We start from the raw sequence: 21432 nt of genomic DNA, 5'->3' as shown, positions 1-21432 counted from the left end.
TTTTTATTAACTGAGAAGTTACAGACTCTGGCACCTCATCACTAGCACTTGACAGTAATGCATCTAAAAAGGAAAATATAGAGGGCTTTACTGAAGCAGAATCAACTATACAAATTAGATTTGGCAAGAAAAACGGAGAAAACCCTGACAGAACCTTTGATAACCTCAGGAGAAACCAGAATGAGGAGAAGACAGCAGAAATCAAAAGCACAGACTTTCTGATTTCTTGCCTGTCACCTTGCCGTCTTGTGGAACTAACCTCTGTGTGACCATATGAGGGAGAGAGAAATACAGAAGCAGAGAAAGAAATTAAACCAGAGGACTTCTGCAGAGAAGACATTCTTTCACAGCAATCCAGGATCAAAAACCTTGAGGGCTACTCTACAGACAATATTTGCTTCTAATTACCATAGATGCACGAAGTGACTTTTCAGCTAATGGGAATGAGCAAGTGGACAGAGGCCCTCTCTCTAATGACTCTTCTAGTCCTCTCAATAATTTTGTTACCTATTGTCATTTACTAATCAGCTATGTGAGTTTTGGCTGGCACCCAGTCACAGAACGAGGTACATCTTCTGCAGCTACAGTGCAAATTCATCTGCTGGGACTGCACAGCGACTGTCTGCAGCAGGAGGGAAGTCAGGGAGAAACACCACCAATAAGGAACATCAAACAGGAAAAGTTAATCTTGCATTGTTTCCATTGCAACTCAGGTCCCATACACCTTCCTCTTCTTCCTTGTGTTCTGCTATCAGGCAAATTGTTTTTTCCTCGTATAACACCTCTGTAAAGTTGAACAGCTCCTCTTGCTCTCTGAAGAGCTGGTGCTTTCACTGATATGCACTTCAGGATTCCAGGATTAACTTCCAGGATTTTCAAGGAATGCTTACACTAATGGCAGAATGCCGAAATGTCAAAATTCAGAGTAGGGTGTGGAAAGTCTTGGTGCATGGCCTCCAGCTTGAACCATGCAGGAAGGACAGTGTTCCAGTGCAACAGCCAGCAGTACTGCCGCCATCAGACAAGAACCAAGCAGCGCTGCCTGAAATGGTCAAGAGAACCTGAGTCCAGTGTTTAATTCACCAACCATGGATCCCAATTCTGTTTGACATACTAGAATCCTGCAGCTTTTAAAGTAGCAAAAAACTTCTTAGCTAGTAAAACTGAAAATTTCATCTGAATGGATTTTCTCCACATTCCACAATACACAGATGAATAAACATTTTTAGTTAGACTTCATTTCTATCTACACTGATTTTCCTTGCCACATCATCTAGGTGAATGAAATACTGGTTATTAATCGAGAACAAAATGCAAAGTACTGAAAAGACCAAGTTCAATTATCTAGCCAGACCAGTAATCAAACTATGGACAAGGGTAATTTCAACTACCAACACTGTATTCAGTACGAAAAGGTTAATCCAAAGTTTAAATGTGGGGAAATTACCTTTAAAGTAATTACAGGCAGCTGGATTTGGTATCTTGGGCACGTCCCAAGTTAATTGCCTTTCCTTCAAATACCAAAAATGAATGCACACAGAATACTGAGAAGAGTGAATATTTTTAGATGATTTAGAGTAGGAAAGACAGTTGAATCCATTTTCTGCTTTTGCAAGAAAAAAGTCCCTATATGGGAATGAGCTAGGCTACACACATAAAGAACTTCTCCGACTTACTCCTGGCTGCAGCATCTTCCCCTTATCTCATTCTTCATATCTTTAAGACATTTATTTTACAGTTTGTTTTTGTCTTGCCTTTTCTAGGAACTACAGATTTCTTCCATGGTGTAGTCACAATGTGATGTGGACAGGCAGACTCTGTTCTACATCCCTGCCTGGATATGTATCACCCTCTAAAGCCCAAAAGAAACTGTGTGTTGTTATCAAGGCAAGGGTTGGACTTAAGGACTTAAGGTCTAAAGACAGCATTATGCCACACTTCATCTCAAGTAGAGAGGTTTGAGATCTACTTTTTCACAATTGAAAAGATACATAAATGCCACCCTCTTCAGCTGCCATGACAGCAGTCTTGGTCTCAACAAAAACATCTACCTAGTGTGTTCCTCATTTACAAGATGTAAATTGTTACAATTTATCTGGCAAACTACATATGATTCTGTATCCATTTTCTTACATTGATCACACTGAGGCAGCTAGTGTGATAAATTAACACTCACATCAGTGATCCCCAAAGAACCACAGCACAGTGCTAATCAGACATCGGACCATGGGACACGAAGGTGGGAGCCAGACACTGCTAGGGCAGAGCACTACCAGATGTGAACAGTGCGACCTGTAGCCAAAGAGACTTGGCTCAATAGCCAAATTACCTGGTAAGTGACACAGCATTTTACACTATCTCACTATGCAAAATAGCATGAATTTCTGTCTGCTACATGAATTAATCCTACAGCTTGGTGATACTAACCCTTTTTAGCCTGGAGTTAAAACATGAGATATATTCAAATATGACAGATTAACCATTTCATCTCTTTACTACTCAGTTTCAAGCCTGAACACTAGAATCCTTAACTTAACATTTAATGCTTATCTGGTTCTGTCAGAGCACATTACATCAACCTTTTGTCAGAATTACTGTTAGCACTAGTGGCAGTACCAAAACTGTTAAAAATTCCCAAACCACAGAGGGGTGCACTAGCATTGCTGTGTATACCTTCAGAACAGAGCATGGGAGCAATGGAGCTACACACTCCAACATCTTCACAGCCAGAGCTCTGGAGGTAAGAAAGGTCTAGATAAGTAGGAGAACACCAAAGTCCTCCCAAATATCTCTGTCAGAGCCTGCATCCAAAATCACAGTCTTCAAACCTTCCATACTCTGAACAACTGCCTTTGTGGACTAAATTTTAGAGTGGGAGACAAGGGTTTGGCTTTTTAGCAGCACCACAAGCAGCTTTCTAAAAGCCTGGTGGCAGAAGCACAGCTCAAGAAAACGTTTTTTCCCAGCCAATGAGCCCGACATCTTGTAAGGTTTAATTTGCGATTCCAGCCTATTTCAGCTGCAGTGACCTTGGAGATGTTTTGCATTCTCCTGCTGTATAACCTCCTGTTTGTTAAATCATTTAATGTCTGCCGTGACCAATGCTAAAGATCTCGCAGCCTTTCATAAGCTCTAATGACAGTCTGAGATTCCTTATCTATGGTGGAAATGTACTTCAAATGAGATTAGAGCTCATGCCACTCATTGTCAGCAGAATTTCGGGCTACTAGATTGCACTGACAAGTTCAATCTGACATCTATGAGATCATTAGAAGCTACATGAGTTCTGCTTAGGAATAGAAATATGCAAATACAGCCAAACTCAGTGTTTGACACTGATTCCAATAACAGTACCTGTGTTATGACCACTTTTTATTCTGAAATCAGTCTGGTTAGAAATGTCAGCAAAATATTTCAACACATAATAAAAAATAAAACATAGTAAAAAACTGATTAAGGAAACAGTTAAAAGTTACTTGAATGGTTAAAAATAGCAGTACACCATTCTCTGTAGTCAAACTATCATTAATAGGAAAAGCCTTCAACTTCTAATTAAGAAAAAGTCTTCAGGATACAGCCGTCACTCAATTAGAGAACACAGAATTTTATGATCAGATTAGACTAAGAGACATCTGCTTTACTGCTCTCATGAGACTGCAAGGAGAAGCAGACTCTCAGAAACAGGATTTTTTGCAATGAGTAAGAAATAGAGGCGTTGGAAAGATAAAACAAAGATCTGAACACCTGGGTAATCACACTGTCCAAAGGCTTTTACCAAAACTGTAAACACAGTTTTGGAAACACAGAAACAGTGAAAAAAGACCAGGTTGTGCAAACTGACCTCAAAATTTTACTGGAAGCAAGTACAAACATCTCATTATGGCGTAAACCATTGTCAATATCAAATCAACATGGTATGATCAATACTATGCTAAAGGAAAAATATTCCTTTTTGTCTGTAACAGTTGAGGAAAAGAGTACAGGCACCTTGTCTGAGGACTCCATCAGAACGTAACAGAAAGACATTCTGAAAAGACCCCGTCCTGCCAAGCAATGTTCTCTTCCCTACAGTGGACAGCAGTAAGACTAGCTGCTGAACAAGCTGTATGAAACTGGAATTCTTCGCTGAATCGCTCTGTGCAAATGCAACTGTTTTTACCAGGTTGCCAACAAACCAGACAAATGGGAAGTACTGATTAAAAGGGATGCAACGTTAAAAAGTTGATACAACTAGCTGCATACAAATAACTTACACAATGACATGTAACACTCCTTTCTGCCAGAATGAATTCTTAGAATCATAGAATATCTCAAGTTGGAAAGGACCCATAAAGATCATTCTTAACATATAGTGTGCTTTTACATGCAATGCAACTAATGCATACCGCTGGCACGTGAGGCACCCATGGCACAGGGTGCTGGGGACACGGGCAGGCTACGGGAGGACCCCACAGCAGGTCTGCCAGTGCCCTCACAAGGCAGCATGGGAATACAGTGGCCTGCAGCCAGCAGAGGACTAGGACCTGCCATTGCTACCCCAACGCCCAGCCTAGGGACCTTCTACAACTTACCATCCTCCTCGCACTTTACAAGAACTTCAAACTTTATACGTAAGCTAAGGACAAAGGACAGGAGAAGTGGCAGAGGAAGTAGAGAAACAAAAACAGATTAGAGAACACAAAGGCAGGGAAATGAGAGGACAATACAAGGTATAAGTAAAGAGAATTTCTACTTCAGGAAAAAACAAAACCAGAGGTATTTACTTACTGTCCCACTGCAGTACACAGAGGCAAATTGTTACAAAATATACTATAGCCATTATAGATTGATATCAGACAGTGGTAATATATTCTTATTTATTCAACTCAGTGACAAGAAATCAAATAAAAATATGCATTTCAAGTGCCAAAAACTATCTAAACAGCTCATCTTTACATGAAAGCTAATTACGACAACCCTATTAAAAGTATCTGAAATGTCAAGGACTTTCTCTTTTGATGTACTAAAAAGTTATTACTATTTAGTCATTTTTATATATTATTTACACTGTGTAACACTTTGTGTTAACACTGTGCTAAAAGGACATTATTTAGGCTGGAGAGTTAAAGAATCAAAAATTTTAAAAATGCCAATACCCATCCCAGAAGTTCCTTTTAATTGGCCCGCTGAGCCTTGCTGATGGTTTTGGGAATGCCTGCCCCCATGGGCTACCAGTTAAGCTCTGACTTCAGTAGAATAAATGAAGGTGTAATACTGGAATTAAAAAAATATCCCTGGGCCCAACCAGGTAAGACAGAAAACCTGAAAGAACAGAATCCAGAACTTTTTATTTTAAATAAGTTTAATGAACAGCTTTGCTCATTCTAACAACCTTCTCTCCCTCCTCTACATCAATGGAGCAGCAGCTACAAGACCACTGCAGCAAGTCTTACTTTCTTTTAACTCCCAGTGTGGAAGTAAACAGAAATGCTAAAAATAAGCTGTGGTACAGTCTGTGTTGACAAAACACAGCGGTCACCCACTATTACCAGTCCTTTGCTCCAGAAGCCTATCTACTGAAGTTCTGCATCTTTCTCACAATTACCTTTGCCTGGCATGCATAGCTACAAAGACCAAACCTTTTCAGAATAAGTATGAGAATTAGAGAGACACCATCCAGTTACAAAGCATGGCTTCAGAGGACACGCTTTCTACAGGGGATTGTCTTTTGCAGTTAGAAGTAGTCCTGGAAGATTTCAGCTTTCTGTACATACTCACCAGATCCTTTTCTGTTTTTTTATTGGCTAAAGCATCAACTTTGGAGTCAAGCTCGCCTTGAATTTGGTCTCTCCTTTTCAAAACACCCTTAATATAGAAGAGGAAAAAAAAGAAGTAAACTGCACCAAATTTTAGCCATCTATTCAGAAAACCATCAAACAACTTGGGTATTTAATAAATTAAGCAAGATCACAGAATGATGCCATTTAATGTTTTTGACATGATACATGTACTTTCCTCAAAAAAAAATCTTAAATTCATGAAGACTTATTTTTCAATACCTGTATTTTATCTTATGGGTTTTTCAAGAATCTTAGTAAATCCAAAATCAGTGCTGCAAGAATCTGCCATACACAGTATCATTGCTAGCTGTATGAGAAAAATTGCAACAGCAGTTTACTTAGTATCAGCTCAACTTACTATATATTCATATTTTAAAAAAGCAACATAAGTTTGCCAAATCTCATGAACAAGCGCCTTCTTTTGTAAAGGTTATAATATAGAGTAGAATAAATGACTAAAAATGGTATACCAGGCATTATTGAAATTGTGACAAATGCATTTCAAGTGCCAAAAACTATCTAAACAGCTCATCTTTACATGAAAGCTAATTACGACAACCCTATTAAAAGTATCTGAAATGTCAAGGACTTTCTCTTTTGATGTACTAAAAAGTTATTACTATTTAGTCATTTTTATATATTATTTACACTGTGTAACACTTTGTGTTAACACTGTGCTAAAAGGACATTATTTAGGCTGGAGAGTTAAAGAATCAAAAATTTTAAAAATGCCTCATCTGTAAAAGCACACTCAGGTGTGCTTATCTTGCAGAACCTTTGCAAGGCTTTAGTCCTTTTAAAAAAAAAATCAGAAGCAGGACATATATAGTTAAAAATCTCAAAACCTTATTTTACATTACCTTGCCACAACTGGTTTTACTGCTTCTTCAGCATATACTAAAGAGATTTTCAGTATTCATGTCTAGCATAGGGCATGTTGAAATAGCACAGGGCACAAGCACCTTTACCTTCTCTAGCTGTCTTATTTCAGTGAGTTCTCTTTGAAATCTTGTCACTTTAACAAATACAATAGAATAATTTAGGAGGTTAATTTTCAAATAATTTTTCAGTGTTTCTTTTTGAACAGGTACTCACTAGAAAAAATTGGTAAACCTGACTTTGGACAACTCTGAGTAACAGATTAGCAATACATACTAATGCTCATCAATCTACATTTCAGTAGCGCAGAATATTTTTTGGTTAGATAAAAACACAAAATGTTTAGCTGTAAGCACAGAAGCAAAACAAATATGTCTGGAACAGCTTTCTTTCATATTACAAATGCTTTCTCTTTTTTATTATTTCTTTTGCCTCTTTTAAAACTGTTTTAATGACTATTTGGCAACTTTTATCACAAATAGTCCTTAAATTACAAGATAAAACCAATTATTTTAATATCAACTTACTACAACTATAAACAAGTGCTGACTTCTAATGACAGAGGGACTGTGTTTTAAAAACATATTATTATACTTTTACGATTTTTTTGTGTAATATTTAATGGTACCCTGCCACAAAACCCTCAAATAATCATAGGCGGACCCATAACCAATTTATTGCTGCAATTTGTACCCTGAGGCACAGCAGTATTTTGCACTCTCCAGATTTGTTCTGTGAGTCAGTTAGGAAGGAGCCAGTCCAGTTGTAAATATTTTAGCTATGAATTAATCTCTTTCCCCAGTTTAAGGCTGAACTCCCAAGACTGGAACATACAAGGATTGTATTGTATTGACTACACTTTCTTCTGCACATTTGCGCATGATCTTGGCAGCACCGCACAAAGGTCCCTGTCATGAGGGGTTAAACACACCTCTGAAAGCAGGTTTTACTAGTGTGTGACTTCCCCTATTGTATTTTTAGTGTAACTAGTAGTGCCCTCTCCAAACTGCAAAGGAAGTAAGCTATAGGAAAAACAAAAATCCATGGCGAATGAAAGGAAAGGAACAGTTGTAGAACAGGAATGAGCTAGTGGAGGAAGATTTCCTCTGGACAGGACCTCGTGGCAGCCTAATGCTGTGTTGCAAGTGTTGCATCAAGAACAGTGCAAGCAGAAAAAAAATGCAATGGGCAACAGCTACTTGTAACGTGCACATGAAGAGCCAGGTAGTCACTCTGGGCTTGGTCCACAGAAACCTCTCTGTGCTCAGAACACCTGAGAAGGGGCGAGCCAGGCTGCAGACTAGGAGGCAATGGGCAGGCAGCATCTCTTCAATAGCATGAAGGCTGGGATCACTCATGTGCAACAGACTTAGAAATTCCAAAAAATAAGTGTGGACGTGGGGGAGAAGAAGAAGACCTGCAATTGCTAGGACGGTAGTCTCTTCAGACCTTTAAGCAAAGCAGTACCTAGCCCCATCTACCTGCATGTACATGTAAATAATGAGGTCTGTGAGATACAGGACATTTTGTACAGCCCCTCTTTTAGTGAAGCTTGTTTTAAAGACAGCAGTCATTGCAGCAGTAATTCTTAACCTCTTGGTAGCTAAGCCTTACTGAGAAACTGGCAATGCTCTGCACAGTGCCAGCAAAAGCTCAGTTAACTTGCTCTACCCATGGCCTGTAACATACTCCCTGCCCCTACTCAGAAACCACTGCAGTAGGAGCTGGGTTCCCAGCAGTAAGGCAAGAACAGATACTGCAGCTTGCATTGCTCAAAACCTAGACAGAGCGAGGTTTGTACATATTTTCTGCTTTCTGGAGGCAGCAGAGTAGGAATTACGACATGCTGAATTCGGTTACTTAATTACGTTGATTATCCATCGGCACTGAGTTTATCAACTCTGTAGTCACATTTTTTACATTCTCTCCAAGTGTAAGAAAATACGTACATAAAGGGAACTGAGAGCATCAGCTTATGGCAAAGACTAACACATGCTTATATAATGGCACAGGGACTGGAAGTTCCCTGCTGTTCTGGAAAAAGAAAACACAGTTTAGGAACATCTCCTAGAAAAGGAAAAACCTCTCCACTTCTTTTCCCCCACACAATCTGTTACTCAATGAGTTCATATTTCAGCAGTGTCAGAGGTCTTTCTCAGCTGTTGTTCCCCAAACCTTTCTGTGTTCCTGCCTCTCTGCTACAATGCAGAGCTCTCTGAAGATGGCAAAACCAGACATTCTTCAGCGCAGCTACCAAGGGCTGCCTGCCATGCAAAACTATCAAGCTCTTCTCATGTGGAACGGGCATCTCTTGCCTGATTAGCAAGGGAAACAGGACCAGCCGGATTCCCTGCTAACAGACAGCTATCCTATGCTGTGCACGTTTAATAACAACAGTAAATAGAGGGACTGCAAAATAATTTTCATCAGTTACAAATTCTCCTCTAGAGTTTGTCACTGGACTAAGCCAAATTTTATATACAGCCATAAGCAATCCTTAAGGAAACCTTACCATCAGAATTTCACTGTAGAGAACATATTCATGTAAAATCGGTAGCAGGTTTTCCGAGAGCCCTGCCATTCGCTTCTCCGTAGCCTTGCAACACTTGTCGATGCAGCTGGCAACACCTTTTAGGGAGTCTGCTATATCTTCTTCCGATGCTGACCAGAGTGTGTGAATGGGGCCATATTCCTTCATTTCATTAAAATACTCTTAACAGGAACATATACGCATATTACTCTTTCGTTTATTAATAGATGTCCAAGCGATACTAATTGCAACCTCATATTTACTGTGAACAAAGCAAGAGACTGAGGCTAATGTTTAAATTTGGTCAGATGACCAGGATAAATAAACTGCAGTTTATTGCTTATGAATAAACTAATCAATTAATGTATTGTAATTAAGTAGTTCCTAGAAATCTATCAGCAAAAATGTCCCAGTCATTTCAAAAGCACACACATAGTCGGGTAGACCTGAAGAGTTGTATTCAGATCACTCAATGACCTGAATTACTTCACATTGTCTTCATACAGAGGGACAGGAGCCGTAGCAGCCCTGGGCAGCAGTCAGTCTGACTTGCTTCTACTGCCCTGAATTCCTCTGCTACAGTAATGCTCTGAATCCTGTCTCAGTTATTAAAACTAGCAGCCTCAGTATGTCCCAAAAGCTTCAGAAGACACACTGAAGTTCACTCCAGTTCTGTGGGTGTTATCTCCTTTAGTAGTTTTTATTAATCTAAATAAAGGGGTATCCTGCAAATCATTTCTCTTATGTCTCTAGGCCAAGTGATAATCTGTAAGCAGAAAGAAGGTCCAGAATTCACTGTGCTGTTTACTAGGGCTAAACTTGGGCAAGGCTGGATATGACCTGGGAGCTGCATGTTCACAAGGGGGTACTGTGAATGCATTGGTCATGTACTGAAAACACAATTTCATCACAACTGAATTTATAATGAAGAAATGTCTAAGAAAAGATGCAAAACAGCCATGTGGCATGAAGAATGTAATGTTTACTTTGAGATTAATTGGACAAAAAAAACCTCCATGGAAGATATAATTAAGAATCCCATGTTAAGCTACTTCTAGCAGGAATGTTCTCTGAATCACAGCTATCAACAGTTCATAGCCACAACAGTGCGGCCCTGCACACAAGAGTTCTGCCAAGTGCTATTTGGAAACTCTAGAGAGAAGATATAACCTACAGCATTTGGGAGCATGTCAAAATTCTTAAGGTTTTCCAAGAAATATTTTGGCGCTGATGGCTTGAACCTGTGGACCTCAGCCAGCTACTTCCACTGAAATGAACGATATCAAAAGGAACTCTTCACCAAGAGGTATTTTGCTTTTATAAGGCCCCTCCAATTTAGAGAGGACATGCTGAGATCTGGTACTGCACAGTAAAGCACAAGGGCTCAGTTATTAGAGAACACAGTGCAGCTCTTCAAATTATATTAATATAGACAATAAAATCCCTCAAGTGCTGACCAGTGGAAATTCTACTGAACAGGCCTAGTCTGAGATCAGGGTCAATCTCAGAAAGTCAGTAATTTAGCATTCCAAGTAGGTGTGCAAACTGCTGTTACTTAAGACAAAAACTGAGATCAGGTCATCCTTCTTAAGAAAACTCTAACAGGCACAGTTTCCCATGACAGAAACTATGGCCAACAGTAAAGCTATTAAAAAAAATATTAAAAACTACTTGGTCAACATGGAAAAAAGGTGCAGAATTAAACAAAAAAAGATGTTTAGAAATCTGGAATCTAGACAGCATTATGCCAGTATGAGACAGCACAGAAAACTCTTGACTATTTACATTCCACTGAAAGTACAAAACAAAAGGTCATACAGCTTTTCAAAAAGCACAACTAAAAAGATAGCCATACTTGCTACGTTTTCTTCTAAGTTCCTTATCAAGTAGTTCAATTACATGTTAAAACTCTTCCTATTAACAAGTTATTCAAACTAACTTGAAGGTCTGCCAAAACAATGACCATTATGAAAAGCACAGTATAAACACAAATATCCCTTTTTTTCTGCTTGCTGGAAAGAGTATTTTGCCTGGCACAATGAAAACTAATTTACTTTTCCAATATATTAATTTCTTAATCAATAAAACTGATACATGTTTTCTACTTACCCCTTTCTTCCTTGTAAATTCTATGAGCTATTTTGTCTAGTACATTTATTTTCTGACTAAATGTTTCCATGTAATCATTCATTTCTGTAAACGTTTCAGGACGATTTTTAACTCCCCCTCTTACTGAAGATGCTACAGCTCTGACGGTCTGTCCCATCCTGCTCAGCAAACCGGGACCCTGCTTCTTGTGTGAGGAGAGTTCCTAAAGACAGAACAAGCCATGTTTACTTCCAAGGACTTTTTTAAATTCTCTGAAAATGCATGCTTTAAAGCTTTTTTTTTAAAACCAAAACTACATACATAAGCCTCTGTGTGTATTTCTAGTGTATAAATCTTACTTTAAAATTATTAGACCAGTGTCAGAACCATACCTGTCGTGTACATTTATTAGCTAAGGCTTTCTGGGCAAACACAAGCATGCCATGTATCACGCTCTCACAAGAACAATTAAAGATGGCAGAGAACCTTTAACCTTTCATTCTTTAGGGTGAGATACCTAGTTTGCAATTTTGCCTTTTGAACAGGAAAGCAGAGGTAATGATTTCAGAAATAAGTCATTGAGAAAAGCAAACAGTGTTCCCACTGGAAGAAGTAATCCATCTATTTTTTTTGTAACTCTTTTTATATGTTGCTAGAATAACTTTTGCTGAAGTTCAGAGGCAGGCTTTTCTGACTACAAAACTCTAATTTTCAACTGGACACATCTTGCAAAAATACAACAGGAAATTGAAAGGCTGTATTTTTCTTTTATGCGACTAGTATAACTTTTTTTAAAAAAGCAAATGAAAAAGACAGTGCCATGCCAAAACAATAATTAATTTAAAATACTACTTTTCATATAATCTTGGAAGCTTATATGTATACCAAAAAGCATGCAGAGTTGAAGTATTGTGAATTCGCCACAAAAATCCAAAGTGCAGCAATAAAAACTGCTTTGGAAGCTACATCAATATTTATGGCCACATGCATGATGACCAAAAGCACAGAAGAAAAGGTTATTTCGGGGGATGAATATTCCATAAATCCCCTGCTGCCTTCTGATACTTCTGTAACGAGCCATGGGAGGACGCTATTGAATGCTGAACCAGGGAGACTCCTGATATACTCTACTAACACAAGACAGCGTTTCACATAACTTTAAATAAATAAAAAAAAGTCATTTTACCCAGGCCTGCGCAGTAAGAAAAATTTTGAAGTCTTCATTAAAAGTTAAAGTTGGATGATCAGCAATACGGTTCAAAAATTTATGTAAAGCTTTTCTTCGAGTCTCAATGAATTCATCACTAAATCGTTCCACCATTCCTTTCATTATGAATTTTTCAGGCAATGGCTAAGGAAAAAAGAAGAAATATTTTGTATAGTTTGCATAATATTGGGGGGTATTATAATAGTTCTTCTACTTACTAAAAAACAAAGGTATACCTTGTAAAATCCATCATGCAAAAAACTGTTATAAAGTTATCATATTCAACAGTGCTATAACACGGTTCTTGTAGCATACAGTGCAGAAGAATACAAGTACAACTAAGAAAGAAGGACATAAATTACTGCTAATTACTGCAAATGACACAATTACAAACATAAGAAATACCTTTATGGAATTTTTAATTATCACATACATATAAAGCTAATGAAAATAGGTTGGCTTAATGTTTGTGAGACTTCAGAAACTGAAGAAAGACCTCAAACATCTCTGTATAAAACTGGAGCCATCTTTTAAACAAATAAGAATAACTTAAGTTTTAGCAAACGAACAGGAATAATCAGTGTCGGATGTGCTGCTTCAAGTTTGCTCTTCAACCAAAGGAAATCCTGATATCGTCTTCGAACTTCATATTCACTGGAGTCAAATTCACCACGAGAAGTCTGAAAACCAGAGGCAGAAAAACCAGGCCCAGGTTAGAATACCAGAAAAAAAGAACAAACTAGTTTTAGATCTTGGAGAAAACTGACTACTTGAAGGGAATGCATACATGATTCTATTTTGCCTGTGTTATTTGCTTGCTGTTTTTCAAAGTGCAGTGATCAACTACCTGAAGAGAGAAAACGCATCCCATTTTAGCAAGAAATCAAAGTTCTCTTCTAGAAAAAAAAAAGCAAGCACTAAACTGCACACCGAGTGACTGATAATACCACTACCACAGTGTTTCCAAAAGATTTCAATCATTATTTTAGTGTGGCATTTTCCTTTTAGCAATCACAGTTATGTTCATCCCTTTTAGGGCACTTTTAAAGTGATTAGTAATCTACGAGCGAGGAAAGTCCATTTTTTAGCATTCTGAAAGAAAAACCAAATAGCTGACATAAGTCCTTGGGACCTGCTGACACTAGTCAAAAATCCCCACATTCAAAATATGAAAACTTCAGCATATCATAGCAATAACACTTCCTGTGCTGCTTAATGGATTCTGCGTTCTATCATCAATTCCAGTTTTGTAGCCCTTTGTTAGAACTTGCCAACAAACCTTTAATGCCTAGAAAAAATGCTTATTAGTGTTGCGAAATTGTCAGACCATGAGATTTATTTTATCGCTGCTCTATCTTCTAGAATCAAGCCACAAAGAACCCATGTTTTCATTAAAGTAATGCACGTTGTTTAGCATTCATTGTTGCACAGAGATTTATAACGCAATGCAAGTAAATTCTAAAAACCTCAAAACACGCTTTTGTAATCTACACATTTTTGAGGGTTGAATAAAAATTTTTCAAGGTATGTGGGAGGAATGCTATTACTTTATCATCAACAACCAGCACTTCAAATTAAATATGATAAGAAAGGACAGAACAGATAAAAAAGGAAAAGCAATCCACCTTACAGCCCTTCCATATGTACCTGAAGAAAAAATGTTCTCTCGTCTATAAAAACATGTATGAAGTGAAAATTATTGCTAGCAACCTAACGAAGATAGCTCTCTTCCTACTCTTTAAATATTTTATGAGGAATTGATATCTCCTCTTATTTAAGGATGAGTAATTCCCATTTGAAAATTTGGTTTTAAATTAATCTTTTAAAAAGGACTCAAAGTAAAATAAATTAACAGTGCAATTCTCAAAATGCAGCCTGCAGAATATTTGCTGGTAATCCCAGAAGAGCTGGCTAGTCTCACAAGGCTGACTTTCTTCCTTATTTCCAGTAAATAAACTTGTATTCAGGACAGCTAAAAATATACTTAGTTGTTTCCCAATATTACTTTTTAATTGGAGAACTGTGGCAGTTTCCCCAGAAATCATATGCAACTGTAAGTGGGAAACCAATGTCCACGTGATAGTAGATGCTGTAATTACAAAAGAATGGAACTGAAACACTTTGTAGCAGGTAACATTTATGGAGGACAAAAGACTGCTAGCCTGCAAGTGATCCAAAAGTCATAAATACTTAGGCTATTATAGTGTCTTTGAACTGAATTGGTCTTTCTGCTGTTTCATATTCCTGCTGAAGATCACAATAGAAAATGTTATTCTCATATAGAACTGATTTGGCTGTTGAAGAATTATTAGCTATTTTCTCAGCATAAAAGCACCTATATGTGTAGACTTATACTGATTTTTTTTTCAGAACCTACTGCACAGTTTCCTACAGTTTTAGTGGTCTATAACTCATGGCAAAATCAGAGTATAATTTAAATTTAGTAATATCCCAGAGAATGGTATGCAAGAAGAGTGAAAATGCTACTACTGTTATCAATGTAAGCCATTATAGCCATGAGTGGATGCTTACCTTTGTGACTACTCTGTATGTAATAAATGTTTCGATGGCTGTAATGTGGCTTTCAGGATCATCGACTGTAATGAAAAGATCTCTTAATTCTGGTTCATCTTCAAATTTATACTGGTTTATCATTGATGAGGGGGATATTGGCATTGAAGGACTGAATGAGTTTACCTCAGCCAGTGATGTATCCTACAGAAAAGACATGAGAACATCCATATCAATAAATCTTTATATACAAACACATACATGCAAACACATATGTCTCAGATGCTAAAATGGCAAGCTTTGAAATAGTCCGGTAAAACAGATAAAACATAGAGCAGATGAAAGAATTATATAGTACATGGCAAATCTATTATCCTTTTCAGTATTTGCTTCAGTGAGGATGTAAGAAATAAGAATGAGATTTATTCTAAAAGTGATGAAAGAGCAAAATGCTACCATTTGACAAGAATGTTATGCATAGCTGGAAAGACAACTTGCCTATGAATGCTAAAATTAGTTATGAATCCAAGCACCCAGTAATTGTGTAGGATACTTACCAGCTTTATTAAAATTGTTAGAAGCCAGTTACCCAGGACTTATGAAGTTTGAATTATCTCTAAAATCCTGAACAGGGTGGATAAAAATGATGAATTTAAAAGAAAACAAGACAAAATCCAAATGAGAATTTTTATTGGACTTGGATATTTCAGTTTGCATAAATTTTAAAATAAAGTTTGAAATGGAAAACTTTTACAGAGACATAAATTTAATCTTTTTAAAAGAAAAACCAGTAAGTAAGAATGCAGTACAAATTCATTGTTTAATTTCTAAAAAAATTCAAACCACTGGTTTGTTGAAGTGGAAAACCACTTTTTGATAGCATCAACCACAGCTCTCTAAGAATATGCCCCCATAGCAGCTGCTTCTGCTCAGTGTGTTCAACGGTGATCACTCAAATGCTGAGAAACTGAGTGGAAATTAGAAATGGGCAAAAAATCTCATTTTCTTTCTTAGATGCAAGTCTGGATGAGATCTACTAATCTAAAATCTTGGAGGATACAGTGACTGGAAAAATAAATTAAATTCACTAACACCATAAAAGAGCATAATAAATGAATAAATCACTAAAAATAATAAATTTGGGCAATTAAAATCAATCACTGTTTTAAATATCAAACATCTTATACACTTTTCCCAATATTTCCAATGCAATGAAGTATTTTTATAACAAACTTTAAAATTAATCTGTTTTCTAGAAGTTTTCTAGAAGTGTAGTTAGGCTACACTACCAAGTGGCAAAGAGTTGCCCTTTCCAGTGCGCCTCACTAACTATGGAGCAAGGAGAAAAGGGATGTTGCTGAAGAGAAAACTGCTCAAATGGCAGAAGTGGAAATGTGGGAGTCCACAGAAACTACGGACACGGCATCATCCCAAGGCCGGTCTCCTGGGAGTGAAGAGCATACCACCGCAGTGCTGATTGGTGGTGTTGCTTTTTTTCCTTTGAATTCAACTGGATCAAAACTTTCTCTGGAACAGATTCTCCTCTCTTGTTCTTTTCCTGCCTTAAAACCTCATTGCCTACTGCCATCCCTCTCCTTTGAGTTATTCAACGTACTCTCACAAAGATGGAGTAGAAATTTATATTGAGAATTATGCACAGAAAGCAGTGATGTACCAGTTCTCCTCCCATCACTTAGGTACAGTTCTTAGAACAGGGAGAGAAAAGCAAGATGGAAGACTTTAAATATTATATAGCTGCTTACTTGTACACCTGTAAGTCATTTTATTTTTACTCAGTGTGTTCCTATACATGATTTTCTGTACTGGTATCCAGCGAGCACTGTCCTGAGTGGTGGAGGATAAATAGAGAAGCTGTTTTCACTGCCCGCTAGCACTAGCTGGCCATGCTCTACATGAAGAGTGAGGACCACTTGTTCAGAGCAGCCCATGCGATTCAAAGCACTGAGACAACAGGAAATTTCCAGGGAAAGAAAATGCATGTGAGCATGTAAGGGACTTGAACGGCCATATAACTTGAGGAATAATGACTCTGCAAGGCCTAAATTGGATCAAGGCAAATGTGTTTCCTATTTTCTCATTTTCCATGGGTCATTAATACCTTAATGCTGCATTCCTCCTTCTAGGTTGCTACTAAAAATTGCTCTATGGGCAGGTTTCTGACAGTATATTTTTATATGGAAGGGCTTATGAATATGTGGTTTGTGAAATAAAACATGGGCAATAAAAATCCATAGAATAAGCAGGTCTTCAGTTCCGTTGCAATACAGCTCTAGTGTTTATCTGCACATGAATGAATGCATGTGAGTTTTAAACAAGTATCTGTTTCTCTTTCTTTATCCTCATGATACTTCAGGTTTACTTCCAACAGTTCTTGAAGTTCGTGTGACTTAAGTCTGATGTCCTCACAGAAACATGGTAAAAAAGATGATAATTTTCTATTTTATCTACAGCTGTAATTTTGTGGTTGGAACTATGTTTTTGTGTGCATACAGATGAGGGCAGGAGTTTTGTGGCACAGAAAAAACAGACAATTCTTCTAGATCTTGGGTTGTATAACTTAAAAAAAAAACAACTTTTTTCCTCTTCACCCATGCAAAGAGGTTCAAGGTCCTGTCCCAGATAATGGTAACTTTTCCCACACCTCCCCCAGCCCCACCTACCTGCGGTACGCCTTCTCCCTTCCAAGCACTTTCACTACTGACAGCAGTCAGCAGAGCTGTGTGTGCCAATCAGCAAATAGGTTCATGCATTTTGATTTACTGGCCAGGAGACGAAACAGAAAATCAACGTGCTCCTGGCAGCATGAGGGCCTTGTTCTGGGTCTCCTTCCTCTAATACTTGCACTTACCCTATCTCACTCTCACATTTGGCTGCAATTTGACTTCAAAATAAATAAGGGAAGGTAAACACTCATACAGCAGGAACAGCCTCAAAGTAGGCTGAGCACACAGCTGAGCCTGCAGGTCTCTGTAGAAGACATCAAGTCTGGGGGTTTGCCTAAACACCACTCCTCCCCAGAGCACAGATCCTGATTCAGGGTTGCCTCCATGCCTCATCCATCCATCCTTCCCTCCCAGCGAGGATCCAGAGCCTGCAATCTTCTGAGGCCAGGGATCCAAACCAGGTCTGGAGATAAAGAATGTGGTGGCAGAGTTTGTCTTACAAGAGAATAGCTTAGTTGTTGGAGCATTCTTCAAAGAAGCAAAGAGATTCAGGAAGACAGAATAGTTACTTGGGCAAAAAATTCACTTACAAATCGGTCTCAAATCCTTGATCAACTCGTTTTGGAAGAAAAATTAGCCTCTATGCAATTCTGAAGTGGCATGTATGTCTTTTCCAGAAATACCATTAATTAAGTTTTCTGTAATTATGAAGTGAAGACAAACGCTGTAAAACAGAGTTTGAAAGAAGAGCTACTAAAGTTTTTAAGTATTAACTGAAATGCTGACAGCTTAGTCAATGCCAGGTCACCGTATCAGTTAACAAGGAAGACAAAGATTAACTGAATGGGTATTGCAATACATGTGGTACTCTATACTTTGAAACTAATGGAATAAAGCAGGTATTTGGTGACTCATAACTCAGTCCCCAGAAGTTGTCTCTGCTAAAAAGACCTCAGAACTTTTTCCATGGTAACAGAAACTAGGATAAAGTGAAATGCAAGTCACATCATGAAATGCTTTATCAGAGTTGCCAAAGAAGATGCTAGTCTGTAACATTTGAGATATGTCACAGGATGCCGGGTCAACGGTTTATGACAGTATTGGGTTAAATGTCTATGAATTTTCATAAAATAAAAGCCCCGTGTTTACATCTTGAGTAATAACTTAGGGTATTGAAGTTGACAATTTTTAAGAATCTCATTTTTCACCATTTTGGTAGCTGGTACATTTCATTGACTAAACTGAGAAAAATGAAGTCGCTGTCAGTGTCAGACACCAAGCACTGTGCTGCTGCTGCTGTCCCGCTTGGCCTGCAAATGCTATACCACTACCTTAAAGACAGTGGTGTGAGAAACCCCATTAAGATAAAATTTAAAATAAGGTGGTCCTGGAACAGTACGTTATGAAAAAATTGGGTTTACAAAACTGAAGTCTGAAGCTACATTTAGTCTGTCAGTTTCCCTCGAATATATGGAACATGAACGAATGGGGTGTAATCCCAAATCAACCTCACAGATTTTCATCAGCTCAAAAGATCAGCCCTCAAATTGCACCTGAAAGCAAACTGTGAATTTCTGGTCTGTATATAACCACTAAATGCAGGTGTCCAAGCTTTGGAAAGAATGCTGTATTTTCACATAGTACAACAAATTTTCTTGTTTACAGGAATAAGTTATCATGTGGCATGCATTAATCATAGTTAAGATTTAATATAAGTATGAAATATTTGGCATGAATGCAGGTAGCAGAAATTTAAAGATATAGATATTTGCCATATAGCAGCGGTAACTCGTATCAACTACACTTGTTCTTATTTTTTATTCCCAAGGAGCATCTCTCGACAAGCGAGCAGTATAACTGTTGATACACTGTATTGATAGGCACATACCTGCATGCAGAACTGCCTGAGCTTACCTAGTAAAAGCAAAAGGATTCAAAGTATGAAACAAACAACTAAAATTATATTTTAGCACTGCTTTTGCATGCAAGTTCAGTGAATCATTCATCTCTTTATGTCAAATCAAGACTGGTGCTTTTCTAGAAAATATGATACAGCTAGACCCTAGTTATGCTTCAGAAAAACACAAATAACTTGGTGAAATTTAGCCTGACCTCTTGCATGTTAGAGACCATTAAATCACCTAATAGTCCCTTCTGGCCTTAAAATCCATGAATTTCAAGAATTTTACTACAGTCAAAGATAAATATGTAGCTCCTAAGAATGAAGCTCTTATTCCAATGTTTTTACTCATGCATACCAAAAAATGCATCTCATTTACAGAAATATAAAAAATACATATCTAATTCATATGACAATCAGTCCTACTGAAAAAACATCTGGTGTCACATTTTCAAACAGGAAACATATCTGCTGTTTTCTCTCCAATGTCACACATCCTGTCACATAGCAGTTCAGAAATCTCAGAAGGTGAGCAGGGCCTTAGCCCCCTATATGTATTTTTTCCACTTTAGCTCTCTGTATGTCCTTACATTGTATTTTAGATGCTGCCTTGGTAAGACCGACAGATTGATGACATGCTCTCTTCTTTAATGGCTGAGAAGGCAAGAGGATAAGTCTCACCTTAACCAAATCAGTATGAAGCGAGAAACAACATACGTGGTAGCCACACCGGACTTCATTGGTTTAACTGAAATCAGCAATATCGGCAAGACTGGCGCCCATGTACCTAGCTAACTCTGTGTGCTTGCAGAACGTGGACCCTCATATATTGTCAGTTACATTCATTTTATTCCCTTCATCAACATACAGATGTTACCTTCTCAAACATCCTATGTGAAGGTGCTAGGCTTCCCTTCATCTTTTGAAAGAAAACTCGAACTGAAACTTGGAAATACTTATTTGTATTTAAATACAACTGCAATTACTAAATACGACTGTTAATTTACAGACAGATACGTGGTCCACGACAAACATGATGATAAGGTTACGACGAGCCCACATTACTTTGCAAATTTAAGGTTAGAGCAGTTATGACTTGCACAGCTTGTCTGCAGCAGCAACCCCCCCTTTTCGTGCCCAAGGAGAGGTCACCAGCGGCTCCGCTGAGCGGGCCGGGCTGCCTGTGGGCGCGGGGCTGCCTGGGGCAGCGCTCGGCGGCCCCCGGAGCCCCGGGGGACTTCTCCTTGGGGAGCAGCCGACAGCCGGACCTGCCCGGCCCAGGCGCTGCAATGTCCGGGCGCGGGGAGCGGAGGCTGCCCGACCAAGCGCGGGGCAGGCGGGCAGAGGCCGGGCAGAGGCCGCGATCGCCGCCCGGGGCGGGGCCGCCCCGTCCCCTCATGTCCCGTCCCGTCCCGTCCCGTCCCCGCGCGCCCGGCGCACAGCAGGGCGAAGTGCCGGCGAGCGAGGGAGCGGCCAGCAGCCCGTCCCGGGCGAGGCGCGGCCCGACCCGACCCGACCCGGGGAGGGGAGGGCGCCGCCGTACCTTGCTGAATACCTCCAGGTCGTCCTCCTCATCGTCCAACGCCAGCACCTCGGCGGCGGCGGCAGCAAGCAGCGCCCCCCGGGCCGCGCCAGGGGAACCCGCGGGGGGGTCGGGGTCGGCCTCGGCCTCTCCCCCGCTGCCGAAAGAAGGCAGGGGGAGCGGCGGCCCCAGTACCCGGCCCTCTGTCTCCATCCTTCCCTGCGAGTGCGGGCGACGGCCCCGCCAGCCCCGCTCTCGGGGGGCCCGCAATTGGCCCCCCGCCGCTCCCCCG

General features: G+C 39.2%; 1 protein-coding gene across 1 annotated transcript in view; it reads right to left on the bottom strand.

The window, feature by feature from the left end:
• The window catches only part of SNX7 (sorting nexin 7), a 30261-nt gene extending 9017 nt beyond the window's left edge, over positions 1-21244 (bottom strand). The window contains exons 1-7 of the mRNA XM_010582674.1: positions 21162-21244; positions 15056-15238; positions 13093-13203; positions 12503-12667; positions 11338-11539; positions 9211-9410; positions 5758-5844 (exon numbers count right to left, since the gene is read on the bottom strand). Coding sequence (XP_010580976.1) covers positions 5758-5844; positions 9211-9410; positions 11338-11539; positions 12503-12667; positions 13093-13203; positions 15056-15199 — 909 coding nt within the window. The 5' untranslated portion in view covers positions 15200-15238; positions 21162-21244. The remainder of the gene's footprint in view (positions 1-5757; positions 5845-9210; positions 9411-11337; positions 11540-12502; positions 12668-13092; positions 13204-15055; positions 15239-21161) is intronic.
• Positions 21245-21432: the final 188 nt, after the last annotated feature.

Source organism: Haliaeetus leucocephalus, unplaced genomic scaffold (genome assembly GCF_000737465.1).
Source record: "Haliaeetus leucocephalus isolate CR32 unplaced genomic scaffold, Haliaeetus_leucocephalus-4.0 Scaffold848, whole genome shotgun sequence".
NCBI lineage: Eukaryota > Metazoa > Chordata > Aves > Accipitriformes > Accipitridae > Haliaeetus > Haliaeetus leucocephalus.
The sequence above is the reverse complement of the archived record's forward strand: the minus strand, read 5'-3'. Positions and strand labels throughout refer to the sequence as shown.